At 48.2% G+C, this 24,000-nt stretch overlaps 2 protein-coding genes across 4 annotated transcripts in view; one reads left to right on the top strand and one right to left on the bottom strand.

Annotated features, from left to right (window-relative positions):
* Positions 1 to 521: 521 nt before the first annotated feature.
* Positions 522 to 1,748, top strand: sf3b5 (splicing factor 3b, subunit 5). The gene is made up of 2 exons (XM_076159221.1): positions 522 to 636; positions 1,208 to 1,748. The coding sequence occupies exon 2, from the start codon at positions 1,219 to 1,221 to the stop codon at positions 1,477 to 1,479; it is 261 nt and encodes an 86-aa protein (XP_076015336.1). The 5' UTR covers positions 522 to 636; positions 1,208 to 1,218; the 3' UTR covers positions 1,480 to 1,748.
* A 6,631-nt stretch (positions 1,749 to 8,379) lies between these two features.
* The window catches only part of phactr2 (phosphatase and actin regulator 2), a 21,322-nt gene continuing 5,701 nt past the window's right edge, over positions 8,380 to 24,000 (bottom strand). The window contains exons 1-13 of one of the 3 annotated variants that reach the window (XM_076159071.1): positions 22,685 to 22,882; positions 17,257 to 17,442; positions 16,601 to 16,675; positions 16,401 to 16,514; positions 15,067 to 15,324; positions 13,280 to 13,754; positions 13,008 to 13,189; positions 12,733 to 12,889; positions 12,554 to 12,609; positions 11,793 to 11,854; positions 11,347 to 11,484; positions 11,081 to 11,157; positions 8,380 to 10,457 (exon numbers count right to left, since the gene is read on the bottom strand). In XM_076159071.1, coding sequence (XP_076015186.1) covers positions 10,442 to 10,457; positions 11,081 to 11,157; positions 11,347 to 11,484; positions 11,793 to 11,854; positions 12,554 to 12,609; positions 12,733 to 12,889; positions 13,008 to 13,189; positions 13,280 to 13,754; positions 15,067 to 15,324; positions 16,401 to 16,514; positions 16,601 to 16,675; positions 17,257 to 17,442; positions 22,685 to 22,712 — 1,824 coding nt within the window. In that variant the 5' untranslated portion in view covers positions 22,713 to 22,882 and the 3' untranslated portion in view covers positions 8,380 to 10,441. Of the gene's footprint in view, positions 10,458 to 11,080; positions 11,158 to 11,346; positions 11,485 to 11,792; positions 11,855 to 12,553; positions 12,610 to 12,732; positions 12,890 to 13,007; positions 13,190 to 13,279; positions 13,755 to 15,066; positions 15,325 to 16,400; positions 16,515 to 16,600; positions 16,676 to 17,256; positions 17,443 to 22,684; positions 22,883 to 24,000 lie in introns of those variants that run through there. The other 2 variants (XM_076159060.1, XM_076159063.1) reach the window with 2 other exon arrangements.

Below are 24,000 nucleotides of genomic sequence, written 5' to 3'. Positions count from 1 at the left end.
CTCTTAAACTTAGAGCCACTTTAAGCACGTTGTTTCAGTTGTATCATAAAACTGATTGTAGCAACCTAATTGTAACAACATAACACTTTTTTTTTATTGGATGTTATTTAAATGTCCATCAAGAGACTAAACATGGAGGAGCAGAAGATCCCAATGCTGCGTTTGTTCTTTGATGCAGAGAAATACACGGCATGTTTTCAGGCAGATTCAGGCTGAAACGCAGCGAGGCTTACATGATAGTTTCATCATGCATGCCATAATTTTTGCAATAAGAAGGCTCAGTCCATTCTTCCATCTCTGTTTGTCCATTTACAAATTAAGCAAACATCGGTTACATTTGCCTCATTACAGCGCTAAAACAAACAAAAGGCTAAAACAAACAATCATTCTCTTTACTTGCTATAGCCTGGTAGATAAGTCCTGACTCCTGATCCTATCTGAGGACGATCTGACTCTGATTTGTTGCAGTCATTCATTTTCATCCCAGTCTCGTCTGACGCGAGGCGGAACGAATCTTTCATCTTCGTTTCCCCCGGGCCGTCTCACAGGGAGCACAGCCGGATCTTCTCTACACTCGTTTGGCCACTTCGTCTTCGCCGGCACATTTCGCTGAATAACGCTCTACGTTTCAGCCAAGTAAGTTTTAGAACCATTATGATATTTTGTCCTTTATAACACGACATGTTAGTTTTTGGATCAGTTTATCGCCCTGCACGGTTTAATTCGGGTGATATTAGCTAGGCAGCTAGTAGCTTAGCATTTGTTCTCGTTAGCCTCGAAGCTAACTCCGTTGATGTTTATGTTAAGTTTCTTCGGTAAAAGCGTGAACGTTATTGTTCCGTTTTAGAAATAACGCCACTAAATAATTAACAAACAACTGGTTAACGACATCATTTTCAGGTTATCGGCGTTAGTCAAGTAGGTTTAATGTTAAATAAAGTAAGGCTGGTCACATGCTCACACAGCTGATAGGAGAATCCTAAGTAAGAAACTGTTTAAACTACACTCTCAATATGTTGTAAGAGTGTGAAGGCTCCTAACGTTTCTCCAGAGCTCTTAAACACCAACGTGTATCTGGTGTTGAGCGCTCATCAGTCCAGAGATCTGCACAGAGGAGCGCTCAACACACAGAGTGAGTTAGTGTGTAACCGTGACACACAGATCCATGTTAGACCACCTGACTGATCCTCCTCTTCCTCCCGACCAGACTCAGCCAACATGACGGACAGATACAACATCCACAGCCAGCTGGAGCATCTCCAGTCCAAGTACATCGGGACGGGACACGCTGACACCAGCAAGTGGGAGTGGCTAGTGAACCAGCACAGAGACTCGTACTGCTCCTACATGGGACACTTCGACCTGCTCAACTACTTCTCTGTGGCCGAGAACGAGAGCAAGGCCCGCGTCCGCTTCAACCTGATGGAGAAGATGCTGCAGCCGTGCGGACCTCCTGCTGACAAACCAGACGACGCATAGATCAATCGGACTGGGACTCAGGCTCCGACTGGGACTCAGGCTCATCCTGTCTGTCCTGCACGTGTGTGTGTGTGTGGGAGGCATGTTTAGGCTTGGACCAAATGTTCTGAGCAACAAGAAGATCCCTGAGCTTTCTGTAAACTAATTGTGTGTGCAGCTCTGTGTGTGTGTGTGTTGAGGCACACAGAGATGTAAGTGATGTGAACTATAATGTGCTGCGTCTCTTTTGTACTGTTTGATGTTTGTTTCATAATAAAGCCCTGAGCGTACGGAGGTGTGGAGTGACTCTATGAGCGTTTGTGTCCCAGTCATCCTCCCACACGTTCAGAGCTCAGGCTCAGCCCTGCATGCTGGGAGATCCCATTTAGATCCCAGATACAGGAGCATGCAAGAGAGCCAGGGATTGAGAGGAGATACTGGGGTGTAGAGACAGACGGGTTTATCGTAGAGCAGCACAAACGTTTGGTGGTGTTATTGTCTGATCTGCTGCTGCTGTCACTCAGGGGTTAACAGTTAAATGAACAGACTTGGTAAGAGAGTGAAAGCAACAAGGCTTTTCTCTCTGGAGTTGTGGAAGTGCAGACTGTCTCTCTTGCTCGCTCGCTCTCTCTCTCGCTCGCTCTACACTCTGTCCCTCTGAGGACCTAAGTGTAGACGGCTTCTTGTTTTTGTTGTGTTTATTATGGAGCGATTTATGTTCTGGTCCGCCTGAACAGAGAGACGGGCAGAGTTAAAGATTGTTCCTCTATCCCTTTATCCTCTGTCCATTCTGAACTGAAGGGAAAAGGAAGAAGTGTGTAGAAATGTGTTCATGCTGATAGAAACAGAATCACTTTAGATGGTGGAACTGTGGAGAAGAGAATTTACTCTCTCTCTCTCACTTTCTCTCTCCCTCTGTCTCGCTTTCTCTCTCTCCCTCTCTCTGTCTGTCTCTCTGTCTCTCTTTCTCCCTCAGTCTCGCTTTCGCTCTCCCTCTTTCTCTCCCTCTGTCTTGCTTCCCCCCCCCCTCTCTCTCTCTCCCCCTTCTCTCTCTCTCTCTCTCTCTCTCTCTCTGTCTGTCTCTCTGTCTCCCTCTGTCTCGCTTTCGCTCTCCCTCTGTCTTGCTTTTTCTCCCTCCCCCCCTCTCTCTCTCTCTCTCTCCCCTCTCTCTCTCTCTTAGGTCTGTATCTGTAGTCAGTTGCATCATGGTTCATGTTTGGCTCAGTTTCTTTGATGAGTAAAGTTTGTTTTGCTTCTCATCGGGGAGATCAGATATTTTTCAAACGGTGGCTCGTCCACAGACGACAGCAGAGCAACAGGTTTGACTCTGGGCTGATAAATCCAAGCACACACACACACACACACACACACACACACAGACACACACAGACAGACAGTGGATGGAAGAGGAAGCTGTGCATGAGTCATTGTTGGACTGGGAGATTTGTCAGTGGGTGCCAAGGAAGTTCTCGTGTTGAGGTGTGTGTGTGTGTGTGTAAGGGTGTCTTACTGGGGTAAGTCCTTGCCATCTGTCTGTACTGTGAGAGTCGTGGGTACATCACTGCCAAGTCAGGGGCGTGAAATCAGCATGCCACCACACACACACACACACACACACACACGTACTTAAATCCGCAAGGTTTGCTCTCTGAAACAAACAGAAATAGATGTTCTCTCAGCGGTTGCGGGCAGGTTTCTTCTTTTTCCAGTCTTTCTGAGAGAGAGAGAGAGAGAGAGTCTCAGGAATCTCAGGATCTGGACCTGTAATCTTCTCTGTCTCGTTCCCTGGCTGTTGTGCTTCTTTGTGTTTTCTAGTTTTGATGTTACTGCTCACTGATTGAATAGATCATCACAGGGTTTATCAGCTGGAGAGCAGGACTGGACAGGATGTGACTGTTATTCACTATTTAAGTGTGTTTGAATTCTCAATGGAGCAGAGATGCTGAGGAAACACTGTGAGGGAAAAAATCTGGAGACCTTGAGTTTCAGAGCAGCGGCTGTAAATACCCTGCCTGCCAAAACACACACACACTTACACACACACAGAGAGTGAGAGAGGGAGAGAGAGATGCAACATTTGATCAGATTGAAACACACACACATTTTCACAAACAAAGTTTCATAATATGCTCCGGTTCAGTTAAGTTACACACACACACACACACACACACACACACACACACACACACACACACACACACTCTCTCTCTCTCTCTGGCTGGGTCCTTGTGTGTGTGATTAGCTGAGCTCAGGGAAGTAAACCTTCATTTCTTCTCTTCTTTATTTAGCCACAAATATTTGATTCTCTGATTTCGCACTGCGACGATTCAGAAGGAGACAAGTTAAGATTCACTCAACGCCAGAGGAGGAGAAGTTACACACATATAGATTAATATATATAACAGCAGTGTGGTGTTATTAAAGTAAGATAAATGGGACAGAGAGAGAGAGAGAGCGGGAGGGATGGAGAGAGAGGGAGGGAGGAAGGGAGGGACGGAGAGAGAGGGAGAGAGAGAGAAAGAGGGAGAGAGCGGGAGGGATGAGAGAGAGGGAGGGAGGGACGGAGAGAGAGAGAGAGAGAGAAAGAGGAAGAGAGAGGGGGAGGGAGGGATAGAGCGGGAGGGATGAGAGAGGGAGGGAGGGACGGAGAGAGAGGGAGAGAGAGAGAGAGAGAAAGAGGGAGAGAGAAGGGAGGGAGAGAGAGAGAGAGGGAGAGAGCGGGAGGGATGAGAGAGAGGGAGGGAGGGAGGGAGGGACAGAGAGAGAGGGAGAGAGAGAGAGAGAGAGAAAGAGGGAGAGAGAGGGTGAGGGAGAGAGAGAGAGAGAGTGAGAGAGCGGGAGGGATGAGAGAGGGAGGGAGGGACGGAGAGAGAGGGAGAGAGAAAGAGGGAGAGAGAGGGGGAGGGAGAGCGAGAGAGAGGGAGAGAGCGGGAGGGATGAGAGAGAGGGAGGGAGGGAGGGAGGGACAGAGAGAGAGGGAGAGAGAGAGAGAGAGAGAAAGAGGGAGAGAGAGGGGGAGGGAGAGAGAGAGAGAGAGGGAGAGAGCGGGAGGGATGAGAGAGGGAGGGAGGGACGGAGAGAGAGGGAGAGAGAGAGAGAGAGAGAAAGAGGGAGAGAGAAGGGAGGGAGAGAGAGAGAGGGAGAGAGCGGGAGGGATGAGAGAGAGGGAGGGAGGGAGGGAGGGACAGAGAGAGAGGGAGAGAGAGAGAGAGAGAAAGAGGGAGAGAGAGGGGGAGGGAGAGAGAGAGAGAGAGTGAGAGAGCGGGAGGGATGAGAGAAGGAGGGAGGGACGGAGAGAGAGAGAGAGAGAAAGAGGGAGAGAGAGGGGGAGGGAGAGAGAGAGAGAGGGAGAGAGCGGGAGGGATGAGAGAGAGGGAGGGAGGGAGGGAGGGACAGAGAGAGAGGGAGAGAGAGAGAGAGAGAGAAAGAGGGAGAGAGAGGGGGAGGGAGAGAGAGAGAGAGAGGGAGAGAGCGGGAGGGATGAGAGAGGGAGGGAGGGACGGAGAGAGAGGGAGAGAGAGAGAGAGAGAGAAAGAGGGAGAGAGAAGGGAGGGAGAGAGAGAGAGAGAGGGAGAGAGCGGGAGGGATGAGAGAGAGGGAGGGAGGGACAGAGAGAGAGGGAGAGAGAGAGAGAGAGAGGGAGGGGGGAGAGAAAGAGAGACGGCAGGAGAGAGAGGGAGAAGAGATAATGAGAGGAAGGGACAGAGAGAAAGAAAGAGAGAGAGAGAGAGAGAGAGAGAGAGAGACTAAGCCCCTCACACACCTCACATATCATATTTGAGATGAGTGTGTGTTCATATTCAAAGACAAACATCAAAAACACACAGGAGAGTTTTCAGCTCTCAAAGGAAAAGATTTGTCATTTTCTTTTTTTTGCCAATTTTTCTAAAACTCTTCATGATGAAGTTCAGGCGGTTGTGTGGAAACGTCTCCTGATGCTTCTGCTGTGAATGGCTCTCCTCCTCCTCTTCCTCCTCTTCCTCCCTCCTCCATGCAGAGACACCTTGCTCTCCGTCCGGCGTGCTGACGGTCGCTGGATGGCTGGCTTCCTGTCTCCGGCCGCATCCAAACCGGTTTACCCTGGAGGCCTTTGGCTCCAGCAGCTCTGCTTGAGAAGAGAACACTGATAAATATTCAACAGTTGCTGGGTTTGATCCAGGAAGTTGTTGCTTTGTTTAAGGGCTCAGAGGTCAGAGGTCAGCTGTTGTTTACTCTCTCTTACATGTAAACACATCTAACCATCGGCTCCTTAAGACTTCTTCATTTATAAAGGCTGGACAGGAAGGATGTGTGTGTGTGTGTGTGTGTGTGTCTCTCTCTCTCTCTCTCTCTCTTTTTAAACGGTGGCAGCCAGTATAAACACAGGCGGTTAATCAGACTCTGGCCTTTGGCGAGTTTGTGTTTCGGGCGCTCGTCCATCTCTGCTCTCCCTCTGATTACACGGGAGCTCGGGCCAAACGGAGGAAAGGTCCAGGAAGCACAAATATATAAATACTCCCACAATCTCATTACCTCCGTCTCCTGTGCCGCCCACCTGCTGTGCCGTCTCTCCTCACCTCATCTTCATCCTTCTCCTCTGTGAAACTCTCCTTTGTTTTGCGCTCATCATCATGCAAGCGACCTCGCCTCCTCCTTCTCCTCTTCCTCCTCCATTCTCCTCAGCTCACCCCCTTCTTCCTCCATGTTTTAGAGCTCAGAGGCGTCAGAGGCATCAGAGCAGAAACCCCCATGATAACACACACACACACACACACACACACACACAGGTAATGATCCTGCAGAGAGCCAGCAAATGGAGGGAAATGTCACGCGTCAGAAATAAACATTTCTCCAGAAAGCTCCCTTCTTCTTCTTCTGAGAAAACTCTTCCTCTTCAGAGCAACGAGGAAGCTGCAGCTATTACAGTCTGTGACATCTCTCTTCTCCGCACTGTTAATTACCTACAGCAGCTGGTTGAGGCTGGAGGCGCTCCGGTCATTTGACTGTTGTGTTATTATTCACAGGATGATGCGGAGAATAAACCCTCCCATTATCAGAACGGCCTTTTTCTAACCTCTGGGTTTATTAAAGTGGTGATTAATACCTGGACCTTATATTCCAGGAGAGCAGAGCACCTGTGTGAAGGCTGAGGCCTCCAGGCAGCCAGCCAGCGACCGAACTGCCTCCTGTCCTCGCCAAGAAGCTTCATTAACTTGGAGAGGCTGTGTGTGTGTGTGTGTGTGTGTGAGTGAGAGAGTGTGTGTTCGTATTTTAGGTTTTTACAGCCAGTGTGACATTCGGGACTTTTAGGAGGAGATTGGTTGCTGCACTTCACTAAAAAGAGAAGCTCACCTCCCAGTTTTGGGGTTGAGGTCTGAATGTGATGAGGAAGATGAGAGTGCAGAGGTCCTCTGTGTGTTCACCTGTGCAGGATCCTGGCACGGGGAACCGTAAATATCACTTTGTGTGAGTCAGAGCGAGGAGACAGGAAGGAGCTTTATGATGATTACAGGCAGAAATGTATCAAGAGCACACTTACAGTATCATCACGCCGTCCTGATCTGAGTCTGAACATCCACTACACTCAACCAAACACTTCAGGCTGAGGATAAGTACAAGCCACTGGGGATTAATGTACTTATGACTCATATTACTGCATTTTATCTTATTTTCTGTAGTCGCTTCAACGGGAGATCAGCTCATAAATCATTTTGTTGATATCATTCTTCCACTGACCTTAAAAATCCCTGAAAGTGGAAATCGTGTCTCCAGGTCTGGACACGTTTGTTTGCCTGTTGGGAGCCTGTGACCTTCAGTGGCGCTGCAGAGCGGACGCACGACGTGAGCGGTGAATCAAAAAGTTCAATCTGAGTGTCGCCGAGGTCGCAGCCTCTCGCAAATCTGACACCGAATCAATTTGACCATCAGCAGGTCATCACAGAGGGCAGTAAAACAGCTGGGCCACAGATTGATTCACGCCATCTCTCCATCCTCTCACTCTCCTCTCCCTCACTCACCTCACTCACTCCCTCTCCTCTCCTCTGACTCCCTCTCCCCTCACTCCCCTCACTCTCCTCTCCTCTTACTCACTCTCCACTCCCCTCCCCTCACTCACTCACCTCTCCTCTCACTCCCTCTCCCCTCACTCTCCTCTCCCCTAACTCACCTCTCCTCTCACTCCCGTCACTCCCTCTCCCCTCACTCACCTCTCCTCTCACTCCTCTCACTCACACTCCTCTCACTCCCTCTCCCCTCACTCACCTCTCCTCTCACTCCTCTCACTCACTCACCTCTCCTCTCACTCCCCTCACTCACTCTCCTCTCCTCTCACTCCCTCTCCTCTCCTGCGTCCGTCTCTCGTTCAGTCTCATTTCCCTCTCTTGCTTCCTCAGAGCTGCACTCCATGCCGCCCACATCCTCCTGCAGGCTTCTCCCTCCCATAAGAGCTGAAATCTGATAATTTAAATGCTCCTTCAGTTGAAAACCTCCCATATAGACCAAATACAAGACCTCAGACCTTTGCCACACCTGCATCAAGCGACTGAGACACATGTAAACCTCTTTGTGGCTCTGCTTGGATCTCTGCCCGTCCTGTTGTGAGGACGCCAGGCTCAGATCAGATCAGATGACGCCTGCAGATAAACGTCTCTGCCTGGTTGTATATTTTAATCAGGACTCATCTCCATTTCTCCGTTTGACTGTGCGGCTCATATTTATCCAGATTGTCTGTGCGCCTTATTAGATTATCTCACAGTTGCCGGAATCAAATCATTATAATTAGTGAGGCGATTTGATTTCTAACATGTGTACCACAAAGTCAGATTGATTCCTTTATAACGACAGAGACAAAACTATGAAAAGAGAAGTGAGAGGTCCAGTCGATTGATCACATATCAGTGTTCAGGGATGATAAAGGATAAAAGAACACAAAGACCACAGTCGTAGTTTAAAATCTTCACATCAGTTATATTGTTTTCCATGTCATTGGCAGTAGAACATGCTTCCATATACAGTCTGTACAAAAGAATCCATTTAGAACATCAACAAAGAAACAAATACTGTGGCTTCCGTCGGTGTACAGCTCGGTTTAAGATGGACGAGTGTGGTGGAGGTCAGAGGTCAGATGAGAGAACACAAGCTGCTTTAGGGTCAAAGGGGTTGGCAGGTAGTTTGGTGAAGGTGGAGGTGTGGGTTTTGCTTGTGTTGCCAATCAAATAGTTTGGGATTCATGTTGAGAACACAGCTGACTGATTGACGACCTTTGTACGAACACGGCCCGGCATTCAGGTCTCATCTTGACAAAGCCTAAAGGTCGACGGCGTGGGGAGCAGAAGGGAGTTTAAAGCTCCTGGATTCAATCCCAGGCAGGATGAACGTGAAGGGGAGGAGGGAAGGGCAGCCCTCATTACCACCGCTGCTGAAGTGCCTTTGAACATCTGCCAAACTCCCAAACAGCTCCTGGTGTGAGTGTGTGTGTGTGTGTGTGTGTGTGTGTGTGTGTAAATACTGAGCAGATAAAGACGGAAGCCTGCATCAAACCCCACATGTGGTCCCAGATGCAAAGCAGATTAAGAGCCGTCCAACGCAACAAAAACTATAAAGCAATGCAAGAAAAAAGGTCAATTTCAGTGTAAATCTACTCTGAGTCTGAGTCTGAGTCTGATTCTGAGTCTGAGTCGAGGTCAAAGCTCCCACAGTTTGGCCTTTTTTTTTTTTTTTACAATAAAAGGGATTCTGGCGCTTGAATCTGTACAAATCTGTTTAATCGCAGCGTTAAAAACGTACGAGGCTAAACCTTAGAACCATACTGCGGCAGAACCACACACACACACACACACACCACGGACACACTCCCATTTCATCATTCCTACACGTTGCCACGTATGGTTCTTGAATAATCCTGCAGATGAAAGCGCGGCCATCTGACTGAATACTTAAGTGCACCTGTAACACTGCTTCCATGTGGGGTCAGAGCGTGAGCGTCGTCCCCTCACTTCAGACTGAGACTCAGGCCACATGACAGGAAGGAGTCTTTACATGTAGAATAAATTGCATGTTGTGGAAAATGGAATATAAATCACTTCCACTGAAGCGAGATGACACAAGGCCCTTTCCGTGGCAGAGCGGCTTGTCTGCTCTGTATTCATGGAACCAGAGCGTCTATTTGTACATTTACTCCTCCACGCTCTACAGAAGAGCAAAGGTCGCGATGCTCAACATGTGAAGATGAAAACTACAGCATGTGGCTCCAGCAGTGTGTGTCAGAGGGGTACGGGCGTTATGATGGGGTGTGTATGCGTGTGTGTGTGTGTGTATGTGTGTGTGTGTGTGCTCCTAATCAGCTACAGAGCCGCAGGTGTCCATATGTCCCTCAGCTTCAGTAACAATCTCATATTATGCCTCATTTGCATCCTGGTCTTCATTCTGACCTGATGTGTTATCCTGAAGGTCTGAGGCCCTCTAGTGGACAAACACTTTAAACGCGTCTACAGATGAACTGTTGTTGTCTGAGCGACACACACCGAGTCTCCTCCTCTCTCACTGACATCAGCTGCATTTCCTCTTTTAGTAGGATGTCCATATATGGGCAAAGGACCGATCAAGTACTGCTGTTTATTCTACTCAAGAGCTTTGGGGAAATGAAGCCTTATTCTTATCTAAGTGGGGAATTCTGCTCCTTTGTTTTCCTCTGGCAATTCCAGAAAAACATAGAGAGAAGCTCAGGTTTAATATGTACATAGATCCTTACCTGCAGCTTTATACACACACAGCCTCCTCTGACCACACACACATGTGCAAATATGTAATGGCTGCTGCTCACAGAGGCCCAAAGCCTGAGACACGCCTGTAGCTGTCACGACCGACTTCTAAACATGTTGTCAAAGGCTAAAGGTTCCCAAAATAAAGCGGCCTGAGCTTTGCACTGTGGGCCTGCAGGGCTGGAGGCAGGAGAGTGTGGACGGCAGAACTCTGGGTGCTGACGTCCAGCTGGCAGTGTGGGAGCTTAGGGTCGATGGAATCTGGAAACACACACACACACACACACACAGGCACACACACACACACAGGCACAGCAAGTGGATATCATGAGTATCAAGTTATTCTGGCTATAAGTAGTCACATTCATTACACAGTGGGGTGCAAAGTTCCCAAACATGGCCTCCACCCTTCACACTAGATTAGATTAGACCAGAACTTTACACATTAATATCAACTTATTGTATTAAAATGAATCATTGACATGTTTGCTCATCGTGATCCTCCTGCTCTTCATGATGATCACACATTTAGAGAGCAGCTCACTTCACTTCAGCACCCCACACATGATGGCCTTAATTTGATTCTGGTCGATACACACACACACACACACACGCTGCACAGGCACACGATATGAATCACGTCCTGCAACTAATCGCAAATAAGAGAGTGAACCAGCACTTTATGGACAATCAGTGGCTGGGGGTTAATAAAGTGCAGTGGGCCCAGGTGGACTGGATCAGGCCTTTAATGTGCTTACAGGAAATGGGTTTGGGGGATTGGAATGATATTAATATTGATCAGCGCCAGCAAGTAAACTGCAGATAAATTCCTAATGAAGCGTAAGTTATTGTCAGACTCTGAGGCGATCGACCGGCGGGAGTACCTGGTGAAATGTTTGCTGTCTTCATGGACCTCCATCTCCCGGCTCTTAAACTCGTTCAGCTCCTTACGGATGGCAGCCTGAGGAGGGGGGGGGGGGGGGGGGCGCACACACACACACACACACACACACACACACACACACAGCTAATCATCTACTGCATCTCCCACTCTGACTGTGTCTATTCTGTGTTCTCACAGGTGAACAACAGAGGGCAGTGTTGAGTTAGATACTGTCTCCGTCCCTCTGCGTCTCCATGACTTCCTCACCTTGTCAGCGGGGGTGAGCCGCGTCCAGGGTTTGTCCGCTCGCCGGTCGTAATCCTTAGCATCCGTTACCTCCACGTACTCGTTAAAACGCAGGATTCTCCGAGCGACGAGTTCAGCCACCGTGGGCCTCACACTCAGCTACACACACACACACACAGACACACACACATACACATAAACGCAGGCGGTTATAAATGTTACAAAATCAACATATGCGTCCGTCTAAGTCTTCTAAAAGTCTAAAATAAATGCAGACTTCTTAATATCGTTGTATTTTGATAAGAAGAGACGGAAAGTTCAATTTGTGTCCACTAGATGGCAGCTATGCTCCCCAACATGAGGTGAATTTAACATAGCTGCTAATTATAGACCAGCCCTTTACTCTCTCCTCTCCCTCTCCCTCTATCTCTCTCTCTGTGTGTGTGTGTGTGTGTGTGTGTGTGTACCTTTCTGGAGAGTCTCCTCTTAATCTCTTGTTTGGCTTCTTGCTCCTCTGCTTCATTCTTATCTGCAGCAGAGGAACAACAGAGTGATGTCACAGATATAACAACACATCATTCATTTGAACATATTTGTTTGTTCGTGGCTGCAAATCAGCAAAAACATTTCAAATGAACAGAATCGTTTCCGTCACGGCTTCTTTTGCATGTGACGGACTTGATTGGCCCTCGGGTGCTGGCTGACCTTTGACCCCCCCCCCCCCCCTCATCTCGTGGGAGACTTGATCCATAAGACATCTGGGCTCTGAACTCTTTTCCCACAACAACCGACAAAACCATTATCTTCTGAGCATCACAGTAAATGAGCTGCAGGAACAGAAGCTGTGTGTTGTTGTGTCTCCACTCTGCTGTTCTGCTGTGTGGTGGACGGTGGTTCTGTTTATTTGTGTATCGACTGTTTAAACTCACACTTTTCATTATAATCTATTGTTGTATCCATCAGACACTAACTGGTGTCTTGTCTGGCGTCTAACAGAGAAAATTGGCTCTTATTATCTTGTGTAAATGTGTAAATGTGTGACACAGAGCAGAGAGAAGTGAGCTTGTGTGTGGAATGTGGATCTACGCCGTTTTAAGTGAAACCTATGGATCTGTGATGACGCTGGAGGCATCAGAACAACAACTGTGTCTGGTTACCCTGGGTCACTCCATGTCTTGTGTTGCTGTGCGTGCGTGTGTGTGTGTGTGTGTGTGTCTGTGTGACGTACGTCTGAGGATGTTCCTCTGCTCCAGCTCCTCCGTTGTGGGTCTTTGGCTCAGACGCCTGAAGGAGAAAAATGTGTTCACACACTTTAAGAGCAGTGGTGTCAAAGAAGAACCACAAATAACACCGAGACGCCGAGAGCTAATGTGTTGTATGTGTGTGCGTGTGTGTGTGTGTGTGTACCTGATGAGTTTGCTGCCTATCTGCTGCCGTAGCTCGTGTCTCTCCGTCTCAGAGCTGCCTGGTAGAATGTTCTTCTCCACCAGTTCTCTCATGCTGGGCCGGTTCCCCAGCTTGATGTTCAGCGTGTCGCGCCGGCGGATCTTATTGGCCAGAGAGCCTGGAAACACACAAACGCACAAAAGGGAACTAGTCGCAGGTCTCCAAAGGCCTTCATAGGACATCCAAGGACCCCAGCTGATGATTATGAGATGATACTTGTCACAAAGTATTCGTACTGTTTACGAACTCGTCGTCTTCGTCGTCTTCCTCCGACTCTTCGTCGCGGTACAGGATCGGCCCGTCAGAGTCCGAGTCGCTGGCTTGACTGTCTCTGGGCCGGTCGGGGATCACCGTCACCTCTGGACGCTCCACGTTGACGCTGAGGCCCGTCTGCCGCTCAGTGTCGCCCTCCTGTGGCCTAGAGGAGACAGAAGAGTGGCAGGACTGAAGGACTGAACTGACACTGACACTTGGAGTACAACATTTCTGGCAGTCGCGTCTCTCTTACCCGTCCCCCGTTTTCTGGTCTTCTCCTCTGCTTGTCTTCTTGCCGTCCTCCCCCCGTCTGTCCGTCTCTTCCTCAGTGAAGGACGTGTCCTCTGTGACCGGGTTGACGTGGGGAGACTTGACCGGGCTGTCGATGTCCGTGGTGGAGTCGGGCACGGCCAGAGTGGCGCCGTTGGATTTGGACTCCTGCGTCTCAGCGCCCGTGGACGAGGACGAGGCCGGCTTAGGGCCTGAGGACAGGGAGGAGGATTTCACCTCTCCAGACCTGCTAGGAGTCTCTGTGGACGACTTGTGGGTCGCAGAGGACGAGGTGTCTGACTTGCGGTTGGGCCGGGCCTCCGTCCCGTTGGCCGGCGCTGCAGCTCCTGCGTCCTTGGCTGCTCTGGTACGAGTATTGGAGGAGGAAGAGGAGGAGGAGGAGGAGGAGGGGGCGCCTTTGGTTGCGGCTCCCGTCTTCTTCGGATGAGAGGATTTGGCTGAGGAGGAGGAGAAGGAGAAGAAGAAGAGTGGACATGACACCCTGGCTCTCTCACACAGCGTTTGTTCGCTTCTTTACTCCACTATTTATATCTGCATTCCACAATCTGTCCAGCTTGAAGCACATTAACCCTTTCTAATCACATCTGTCCAGGTTTAAATATAGAAACCAGCGGCGGAGTGACAGCCGCTCACTTTACAGACATTTTCCATTTCCACAAGTTTCCTCCTTCACATGAAACTCAGTTAATGCCTTTGGACAAGAACGAGATCACATGCTGCTCACTTCACCCACCATGCTGTAGGTTCACACACACACACACACACACACACAGGCAGTGACCATGCCTTTGCATCAACATCAGTCGAAAATCACATGACCAGACATGCAAAACACACACACACACACACACACACACACACACATCCTTCCTGTCCAACCATTATAAATGAAGAAGTCTTCACAGGACAAACTATAAATCTTCACTTCTGCTTTCTCAGTAAACATTATGAAGGAAACACTCCGACTTTATTCAACAGGAAAGCGTTTCTCACAAGGGACGACACACACACCTCGTCCACGACCGTTTCATGGTCGTCATGGACGTGGCGGTGTCTGATACACAGAGTCACGTCTCACACATGAGGTCTGGAGTCTGACACCACACACACACACACACACACACACACACACACACACACAGGCACATTCTGCATGCAGGCAAACAGGCCAGGAACCCTTTCAGGAACTTGAAAGTCCTTCAGAGGAACAGTGAGGGTTCAGCAGATGTGAGCCACCTGATGCTTTAGTGGCTCTTTTGACTTTGCCGATGTGTGTTTGCTGATGTTTACATGCATGATGTCAGGATTCATATCAAGGATCGGCTGAGTTCTTCTGCTTTTGAGCTCAACTGCACCGAAACCATGAGCGAATGAATTTCAGTTTCAGTTGTGTTCCTCTTAACGCCCAACTCTCTTTTAACTTTTCTTGCCTAGTCAGAGTCAGAGAGCAAACTGACTCATCCTCGTATTCAGATCTATCCTCCCTCCTCACCTTCCCACTGACATGAGAACATAAACAGGTGCTTCCTTGTCACCTTAGTGGATTTTGCTCTCTGGTGGTTTTGTGTTTTGACCAATCAGGTGCTCAGCTCTGCAGGCTCCGCCCCCTGATCCTCCCTAGGCAGGTGGAATTCATTCATCCATCAAAGAACAGCTGATGTACGTTTACCTGGAAAAGTTCCTGGAGTGTGTAAGGATTCATGCAAAAGCAAACAGGCTTCAGTCCAAACCAGCTGAGGTTCCACTTACCAGCCCCGCGGCTGGTGGTGTTAGTGTTCCGCGGGTTAGCTTTGGCCTGTGCGGTGGAGCCGGGCTTGCCTGTGCTTTTAACCGTCTTTTTAACCCCCGAGGCCCCGTCTCTGTGTCTGGCCGTGCCCGTGGTGCCGCCCGCGCTTTTGGAGGAGGTGGACGGAGCGGCACTGTGCTGCTTTTTAGCCTGAGCGTCTCGAGGTCGAGGTTTGGGCTCGACGGTCGGCCGGGCGACGGGTTTGGAAGTATCGCGCTTCTCTGAGCAGAGCGGAGGAAGCGGGAAGGAGACATGTTTAAGGGTTAATCAGAAAGACACCAGAGACAAGGGGAGTGTGTGTGTTTGTGCAGAGAGACGTGCGGGACAGACAAAGAGACAGAAGAGACAACAAATGACAAGGAGCTGGAGATTACAGAGGACGTGGAAGATGTGGAATGTGAAGGACAAACATCTGTGAGGGAGCATGTGCCTGTGCATGTAGAGAGTCTGTGTGTGTGTGTGTGTCTGTACATTTTCAGTGTTTGTTCCCGTTGACTTTGTGATTATTGACAAGTGAACAAACATTTCTCTAAATGGCTCAGAGCTCAATGCTAACAGGGTTGAGATGAAAACACTTAAGCAGCATCAGACGGCAGAACAGAAGCCTCGTCTCCTCAGGGAGAGCAAAGCATTAGCAGACCGTTACTGCTCTGTGTGTGTGTGTGTGTGTGTGTGTGCCTGATTTAATGGGAATCTGTATTTGAACACATTAGACCCAGCAGAGATCCCAGAGAGGATTCAATGTCAGCCAGAGCTGCTGCTGCTACACACAAAGCCTGAAGAGACCAGAGCAAAGCCAGCCGTGTCTAAAAAAGAAGCCGTATTTAGTTCTCGCGTGTAAAAATGGAATCGCTACAGGCTGGAGAAGTCCTACATCCCTAAATAAATAACAGCACACGGAGCGATGGAGTCTCTGCGGGGAAACTAAAGCCACATCGATCTAGACTGTCCAGAAACTTTGTATACATGTAGCTTGAAAGGACGTCGTGTCCCCTGCATCCTGAAGAGCAGGACGCTTTATAGAAAAGATCAAATCCAGGCACGCAGAGTGGAACAAGTTCATCCTCCGGGCGTGAAGTCGCTTCAAATCATTTATATTAAAGCAGTGAGAAAGAAAGAGGTTCCTGTTAGTTCTCTCTTTGTCCTTTTCATTTCTGTCCCCAGAGCAGAGATGTGATGACTCGTTCTGTTAGTGACACATTCTGACACAGGTTCATATCCTGAAATGCTCCGTCCTCCCGTCAGAGCTGCATATCACAGCGTGAGACAATAAGAGGTCCAGATGTGTTGACGCTACCTGTCTTGTCCCCCTGTCCTGTGGCCTGTCCCCCCGGCTGTGTCTCCGGGGACTCGATGTCCACTTTGACCTCCTCCGCATGCCCGTTCAGGTTCTCACTGTTGATCGGTTCATCTGGAAGACGGGAAACATTAGAGACTCTGAAGTAAGGCGACCAAGACGCTGAACTCTCACTGTGTGGAGGAAACAAGCCGACTCACCTTGGTCCGCGATCAGAACTCCTTTCTTGATCAGCTCCTCCCTCGTTTGCCTGGTTGAGATTTTCCTCTCTAGAACTGAAAGACGGAGACAAGCGAGGCGTTGGTTAAGGCTGCTTTAGTGGGGCTCTGAGGCTGAAGTGCCTTTGAGCAAAAGAAACCCCATGCCTTCAGAAACGTAGAGTATTACAGGGATTCCATATTAAATATTGGATCATTGAGTGTCAAAAACTCAAACCTCTATTACAGGTTCCCAGTCTTCCAGTTGCCTCTTTTGTTGTGATATTCGGTGAAAAAAGATTGTTTTCCTGTCTAATTGTGCGTTTTCTGTATTTGTGGGGAGGAAACGTGTGCTGAGCAGCTGCACTCACTTGTGGTGCACCTCAGGGCTCCATTTTAGGACCCATTTAGTTGTCTCTTCATATGCTAGAGCTCTATAAGGTGACACACCCACATATACAGCTGAGTTGTTGTCTCCTTACACGACTACAAGACCCCTGAGAGCCTTCAATGAGTGGATTTGCTTTCTTTAGTTGTTTACTTTTGTCCCTTTTCATTGCACTAAAACTGAGAACACACAGATACTCCACACACACACACACACACACACACACACACACACACACACACACACACACCCACACACACACACAGGCAACCTTTGGAAAGATCCTGGAACTTGTCACTGGTCTTCTTCTTCCTCCACTTCCAGGGTTTGAACAGTTTCCCTAGCGACGACAGCTTGCCTCGTTGCTGCCGCGTCGCAGTGGCATTCTGGGTATTGGTGGCGCTGTCCACCAACACGTCACAGCTGGCCAGCGATGAAGATTTCTCCACCCCATCAACTAGAAAAGACACAGGAGGTGCAAAAAAATACATTCAGAAATCTACTTTTACACTTCATTAACCCGAGATCTTCATCAGGCAGATGCTTGAGGAAGACTTGGCTGTATCAATTTTCGTGCGTCGATTTGTGTAACCAGCTCTCAACAGCAAAGCAGAAACTCTATATCTGTATCTCTATACAGTTTGCAGTGTGTGTGTGTGTGTGTGTGTGTGTGTGCGTGTGCGCGTGTGTGTGTGTGTCTTGGCTAGATCACTGTACTTCCATGACTCCTTCTCTTCCTGTTGGAAGATTAGAAGTGCCGTGAACCTTGTGGAATACTGCAGACTGTGTGTGTAGATGGTGTGTGTGTGTGTGTGTGTGTGCACGTTCGCAAAAGAGAGACACTGTGGGTGTGTGTGTGTGTGTGTGTGTTTCGCCATACCGGAACCTTGCAGAGGAAGGAGAGGAGGTGTGTGTTTTCCCTGAAGCTGAAGTACTGGATGGGACTGGTTCTGCAGTTGTGTTATTTCAGTAACACACCCCTGAATTTCTGATCGCTCCACTTTGCAAAAACAAAAGTTTGTATTCCAAACCGTATAAAAGCTTAAAAAGTATTACAACAAACCTACAAAAGTCAAATCCAACAGAGGACTGTTTAGACTTTTTTAACATAATGGGATTTTTTTTGCTAATTAAATTGATTGGTCAGATATTAGAGGTATTGATGGACAGCTGCATTATTGATGATAATGTTATTAACACATTTAAGTTACATAATTAATGAAGGAACCTGTCAGAAAATCCTACCCTGAGTCACCCTATGTGTGTGTGTGTGTGTGTGTGAGAGAGAGTCTTTGCCGTTTCATTAACTATATTTAAATAAAACAAAGTCAAACAAACACACCTGCGATCATCTTGTCTGCACACACACGCACACACACGCACACATGTGTAGTCAGAGAGCTTAGAGGAGATTGCTGCAGGGTAATGGTGCACACACACACACGCACACACACTTATGCACACTCATGTGACTGGATTAGGCCGTTACACAGACCGCTGCTGCTGATGTGCAACAAGTAGATGTGATGATGATGATGATGATGATGAGTCCAAATGTTAACAGCAGTGCAGGAAGATGTTCTTTTGTGACGGCGCACACACACACGTGCCATTCAAACACACACTCTGCAGGTTTGATTGCAGGATCCTGCTCACTTCATGACCGCGACTCTCAGCTGGACGCAGCAAAGACGGAGCGTTTAGAGACAAACATGACACCGAGAAGGAAGAGGTGGAAGAGTGCAGCGCAGTGCAGCACACAGTTCTGCTCTCTCTCTCACACACACACATGCGCACGCAGACACACAGAATCATTTCCTGTTCCTGTGTTGACATGAAATCACAACAATAGGTGCATTTCAGCAGCTGCATCGTCCGACTAAGGATGGGAAAGTCACTAACAGCGATTGTCATCATCCTCATCACTATTAGCCCCGATTGTAAAAGTGCTAGTGGGAACCAAACAAGGACAATAGAGAGAGAGAGAGAGAGAGAGAGAGAGAGAGAGAGAGAGAGAGAGAGAGAGAGAGAGAGAGAGAGAGAGAGAGAGAGAGAGAGAGAGAGAGAGACAGGAAGTGAAGTGAAGTGAAGTAACAGCTCAGCCCACAGCTCGAATGAAGACGAGCTCATTTGCAAACCAGTAGGTGGCTTGTAAATGACACCTTTGTCATCATCAGGATCTACTAATTCCTAAAGGCTACAGACATCAGTCATCATCATCATCATCATCATCACGCATAAAATCCCATTAATTAAAGGTTTAAAAGAAGAAGAAAATGAAATTAAAGAAGAAGAGGTTACTGAGCTGAATACATGTGGACACAAGGATGACATCATTAATAGAATATGAGCAACATAAACAGAGAGGTCAACCAAGACACAGAGGTCAAGGTTGAGCTCATTTTCGCAGTAAAATGAGAGCTTCTGCATCCGAACAGGAGGAGTGAGACAGAGCACAGCGTCTCCTCATCACAACAACGTGCCTCTAATTCATTCCAGCTTAACTCGGGGATGTTATCACAGATTACAACTGCTGACTGGATCTCACACACACACACACACACACACACACACACACACACACACACACACACCGAGGCCTTTTATTTTGAAACTCATGACTCACTCACTGGGCGATGTCATGCTACACTGGTGAGTCAGGACCTGGAAGGGAAGCGGCCGTGGACAAGGGAGAGATAAGCAAAAACACAAGTAAGGACACAACAGATGTGTGGGTGAAGTAATCACACACACACACACACATACACACACAGCGCCCAGACCTCAGAGGTGTTCAGATGTGCGACCTGTGCACGGAGCCTGATGTACACTGTAACTCACACAGCAGCTGTCTGCTTGTATTCCAGCTCCTGGTCACTAAATCTCACATTACAGTTGTTTTACTAGACTCTTCCTCAATAACTGTCCTGAATGGATCATGATACATCGTCTGGGAGCATTTCATAGGGTTAAAGTGGTGTATTGTGACAGTCTGTGTGTGTGTATGAGACGGTATAGCAGGAACAACTTGTGTGGAGGAGGAGGAGGAGGAGGAGGAGGAGGAGGAGGGGAAAGGGAGAGGCTTCCTTCCTTCACTGAAAGTCGCTGAGGAGGGGGGGAACCAAACGTCACAAACAGAGGAAAAGAGAGAAAAGGGGGAGAAAGGGGGGAGAGAGAGAGAGAGAGAAGAAAGAGGAAGAGGAAGAGGAGGACAGTAAGAGGAGGAAGACAGAACCCAGGCAGTGAGAGGTGAGGAGACAGGATACGACGCCGGGCACTGACTACACTTTTCACACTCTGATCATTTCTTCCAACTGGAAACATTCCCATGGTTCTGTAACACACGTGGGCCGGATCACGCACAGGACACACACACACACACACACACACACACACACACACACACACACACACTCCTTAAAGCTCCACACTCCCACTTTTCACCAAATTTGGTTTTCATGGCAAATAAAAAACCCCAGAACCTCTCTCTGTGTGTGTGTGTGTGTGTGTGTTTCATGGTACTTCAGAACGTCTTGCAGTTCAACTGGCAACAAGTTAAACTGCAAAAGTGACTTTACACGCCAGAGTTTTAATCTCACCGCAACTTTGAGAGCAAACAGTCAGAACAGTAAAAAGCTTAATTGTGTTTCAGTATAGAGTTTGTTACTCAGCCAGGCCCTGTGGTTATTAGCTTTATGTTAATGATCCTTTAACAACCCACTGACACTATCTCTCTCCTCTGTGCTGTAGGTTCAGCATTCTAAACACACAACAGCACGATGTCATCCAGAATTCAACATAAAGAGCATTCACCCTATAGATCCTTACTGCAGCCTGGACTTCCTGTGCACGCTGGCTGGCTTTTATTTTGAAGGCTGGCAGCTCTATAAATGTCCAGTCGTTGCTTTCATCCTCGGCCATCCGTCTCTCTCCCTGCAGCTCGGTGTTGACACAATAAATACCATCAACTTGGAAATATTTGTTTGTTTTGGCGCAGGAAGAGACGGAGGATTATAGATGGCCAGCAAATTCTATCTGCTATGGAAGTGCGTTACGTTCGCCCACACACACTGCTGTGCTGCTACTGAACACACACACACACACACACACACACACACACACTGCTGTTAGAGCTGTGGAGTATTCTGCTCTGTTCTGCTGTGAGGTGTGATGCTTTATGTAACACTTGATGTTGTTTTGTGTGTAATTCAGCCAGCCGGTTGGTATTTCAGTTCCTTTTCACCTTTGGTTCGTCGTCCTACTTTCAAAATAGGCATCAATCGGAACGCAAAGTGAATTTCTCCGCCTCGAGAGACAATATGGATCTAATGACGCGTCCACCAGGCGTCACAGGGTTCCTCATGTGCAGCTGCCGGCTCACAGCTGTTCACCTCGCCTGGCTCTGCCGCCAGTTCTTGCACTTAGACAGCAGAAAAGTCCGACAAGGCTTCAGACTGAACACTTTAATAATGATGACATTCATATCTATGAGCATTTCACCTTCAAATACAACGTTCACTCTGGTGAGTTTGCTTATGTTGTTTACACACACATGTACATTAGTCTGTCCTCAGCTCATAAAAAGGACAATGACATCACCTCCTGTCCTCCAAACATCCAGCTGTGTCCTCCTCCGCTCAGGCCCTGGACCAGGTATGGATGGATGAAAGCTCCCATATGTGCTTGATTACATGCCACAAAGCAAAACCAAAAGCCTGAAGAAGATGATTGACGATGCTTTTGCGGCTTTTTGTTCCAATAAGTAAGAAGTTTGAAGGCGTCACTCTGTAGTCTGGAAAGCTGTGATGAGCATTTATAACGACAATAAAGTGACAATCATCTGAACATCATCACTTTGTTATGCCCCAGAATAGTGTTGCTATTCAGAGAGAATGAAAGGATGCAGTGTGATGCAGTGTGATACGAGTTTGATGCAGTTTGATGCAGTTTGATGCAGTTTGTTGCAGTTTGTTGCACATGTGTGACAACAGAATGAAGAGCAGAGCAGAGATGTGTTTCCCTTCTCACCTCCCAAACCTGAGGCTGTTTATGTGGTCATCATGCGGGCGATGTCACTTCCTGTGAAGCTTTACAGAGGGTACGAAGGCCTGACTGACGACTGAACTGAGAGCAAATCCACTGTAAGCCTCTGGGTCAAAGCTCCACATTATGAGGAAAAACAAAGCAGCAACCAAATGAGGCGCCTCTGCTGGATCACACACACGTTTGGCTGCTAAATACATCAACTCAGATCAAACTGTGTGTGTGTGTGTGAGTGTGTGTGTGTGTGTGTGTGTTGAGCCATGAGCTGCAGAAACAACTGTGAGGTTACGCAACACATCATCTGTCTCTGAACTCCTCTATTTTCCTTATTCACTGATCTCGGTGTATTTTGGCTCCTAACACATCCGGACATACATGTACACACACACACACACACACACACACACACATCCGCTCCTCAGCAGAATGATGCCAGAGCGCCTTCAAACTCTTTCTACGCCGTAAAGACAAAGAGGCTCCGCTGGTGATAAAGTTTGGCGAGTGTGACAGCAAAACTAAATAAAGAAGAAGAAGAAAAGAACACGACTTCCTGAATAAAGATAGCGGAATGTGCGGCTGCTTTTACGCGCGCGCACACACACACTCATATCCACTCACTCATATCCACACACACACACACACACACACTCACTCACCGCTCGCAGACACCGCAGTCTGACCCATATTCGGGCTCTCCGGCGCAGCGGCCGGTCCGGGCCTATTGTACCCGCGATCACGCCGTCCTACCCCCGCATGAGTCGCGTCCCGGGCCGCCGCGGAGCTTCATGTCTGAACTTGAGCCCGTGATGGCTGAGCTGCTGGAAACTTGGTCGAGTGGAGCTCCACTACGTCGTAACTTCCCCTCCCACCCACTCCGTCTGCGCGCGCGTGTGTGTGTGTGTGTGTGTGTGTGCGCGCGTGTGTGTGTGTGTGTGAGCAGCTGAAGAATGCCGCTCACTCCTCTATGCAGATTAGAGGAGGTGCTGGGGGTCTAAGAGTGTGGAGGTCTCACACCTCCAGCCGCTCACACACACACAGCGTTATATGTGGAATTTAATAAATAACACACACACACACACACACACACACAAACTCACACACACCTCACGGATGTAACTATGGGAGGACAAACCCACACATGTAGGCTTCAAAACAATGCCTCACTGTACATCACAACATGTAACTATGATCCTATAGTGGGACCTATAGATACTTTATATACACTGAGCAGTTTGTAAATCTTTGCTTATCTATTTCTCACCACCAGGGGGCGCGAATGCACTCAGAATCACTCAGCAAACTGACAACCACTGGAGTCCATCAGCGCTCAGCCGGTGTTTACTGAGAGCAGAGGGAACCATGGGGTCCGCTTGATGTATTAACCATACAGTGTGTGTGTGTAGGTTTGTGTGTGTGTGACAGAGTCTTTGAAGCAGCGTTAGGGTTAGATGGTGAGAGAACAGATGGTGTGTGTGGTACGGTGTGGTGTGGTATGTAATGACATGTATATGGCTAAATAAATCGGTCATACGTGATCACATGACCCCACAACACCAACATCTGTGGCATCTGGTACCAGAATAAAGCAGCAACCTGAGGGGCAAGCAGCTCCCTGAAGCGGCCACTCAACAATGTGAGAACACATTTAGAAAGAACCTAAATCAAATGGGGAATTTTGCAAGTTAATTAGACAAGATAATAAAATCAAAATAACAAGAACAATAACAATAACAGTAATAATAATGATTATCTTTTAATATTAACATTTGAGCTCACAGCACTGAGGGTGGAAGACGAGCTGTGACCAGACTGAGCCAAAGACCTCAACTTAATTTGGCGTTGGTGTGTGTGTGTGTGTGTGTGTGAGAGAGAGAGAGAGAGAGAGAGAGAGAGAGAGAGAGAGAGAGAGAGAGAGAGAGAGAGAGTTGTCATTCTCAACAGTGTGAGTTGAGACTCTGCAGAGCCCAGGTTG

This window comes from Genypterus blacodes, unplaced genomic scaffold, assembly GCF_046128005.1.
Source record: "Genypterus blacodes isolate CSIRO-AG114 ecotype Tasmania unplaced genomic scaffold, CSIRO-AGI_Gbla_v1 ptg000010l_1, whole genome shotgun sequence".
NCBI classification, from domain to species: Eukaryota; Metazoa; Chordata; class Actinopteri; order Ophidiiformes; family Ophidiidae; genus Genypterus; species Genypterus blacodes.
The sequence above is the reverse complement of the archived record's forward strand: the minus strand, read 5'-3'. Positions and strand labels throughout refer to the sequence as shown.

Bases quoted from the DNA above. Each gene is read 5' to 3' on its own strand.
- sf3b5 (XM_076159221.1), top strand. From the start codon at position 1,219: ATGACGGACAGATACAACATCCACAGCCAGCTGGAGCATCTCCAGTCC.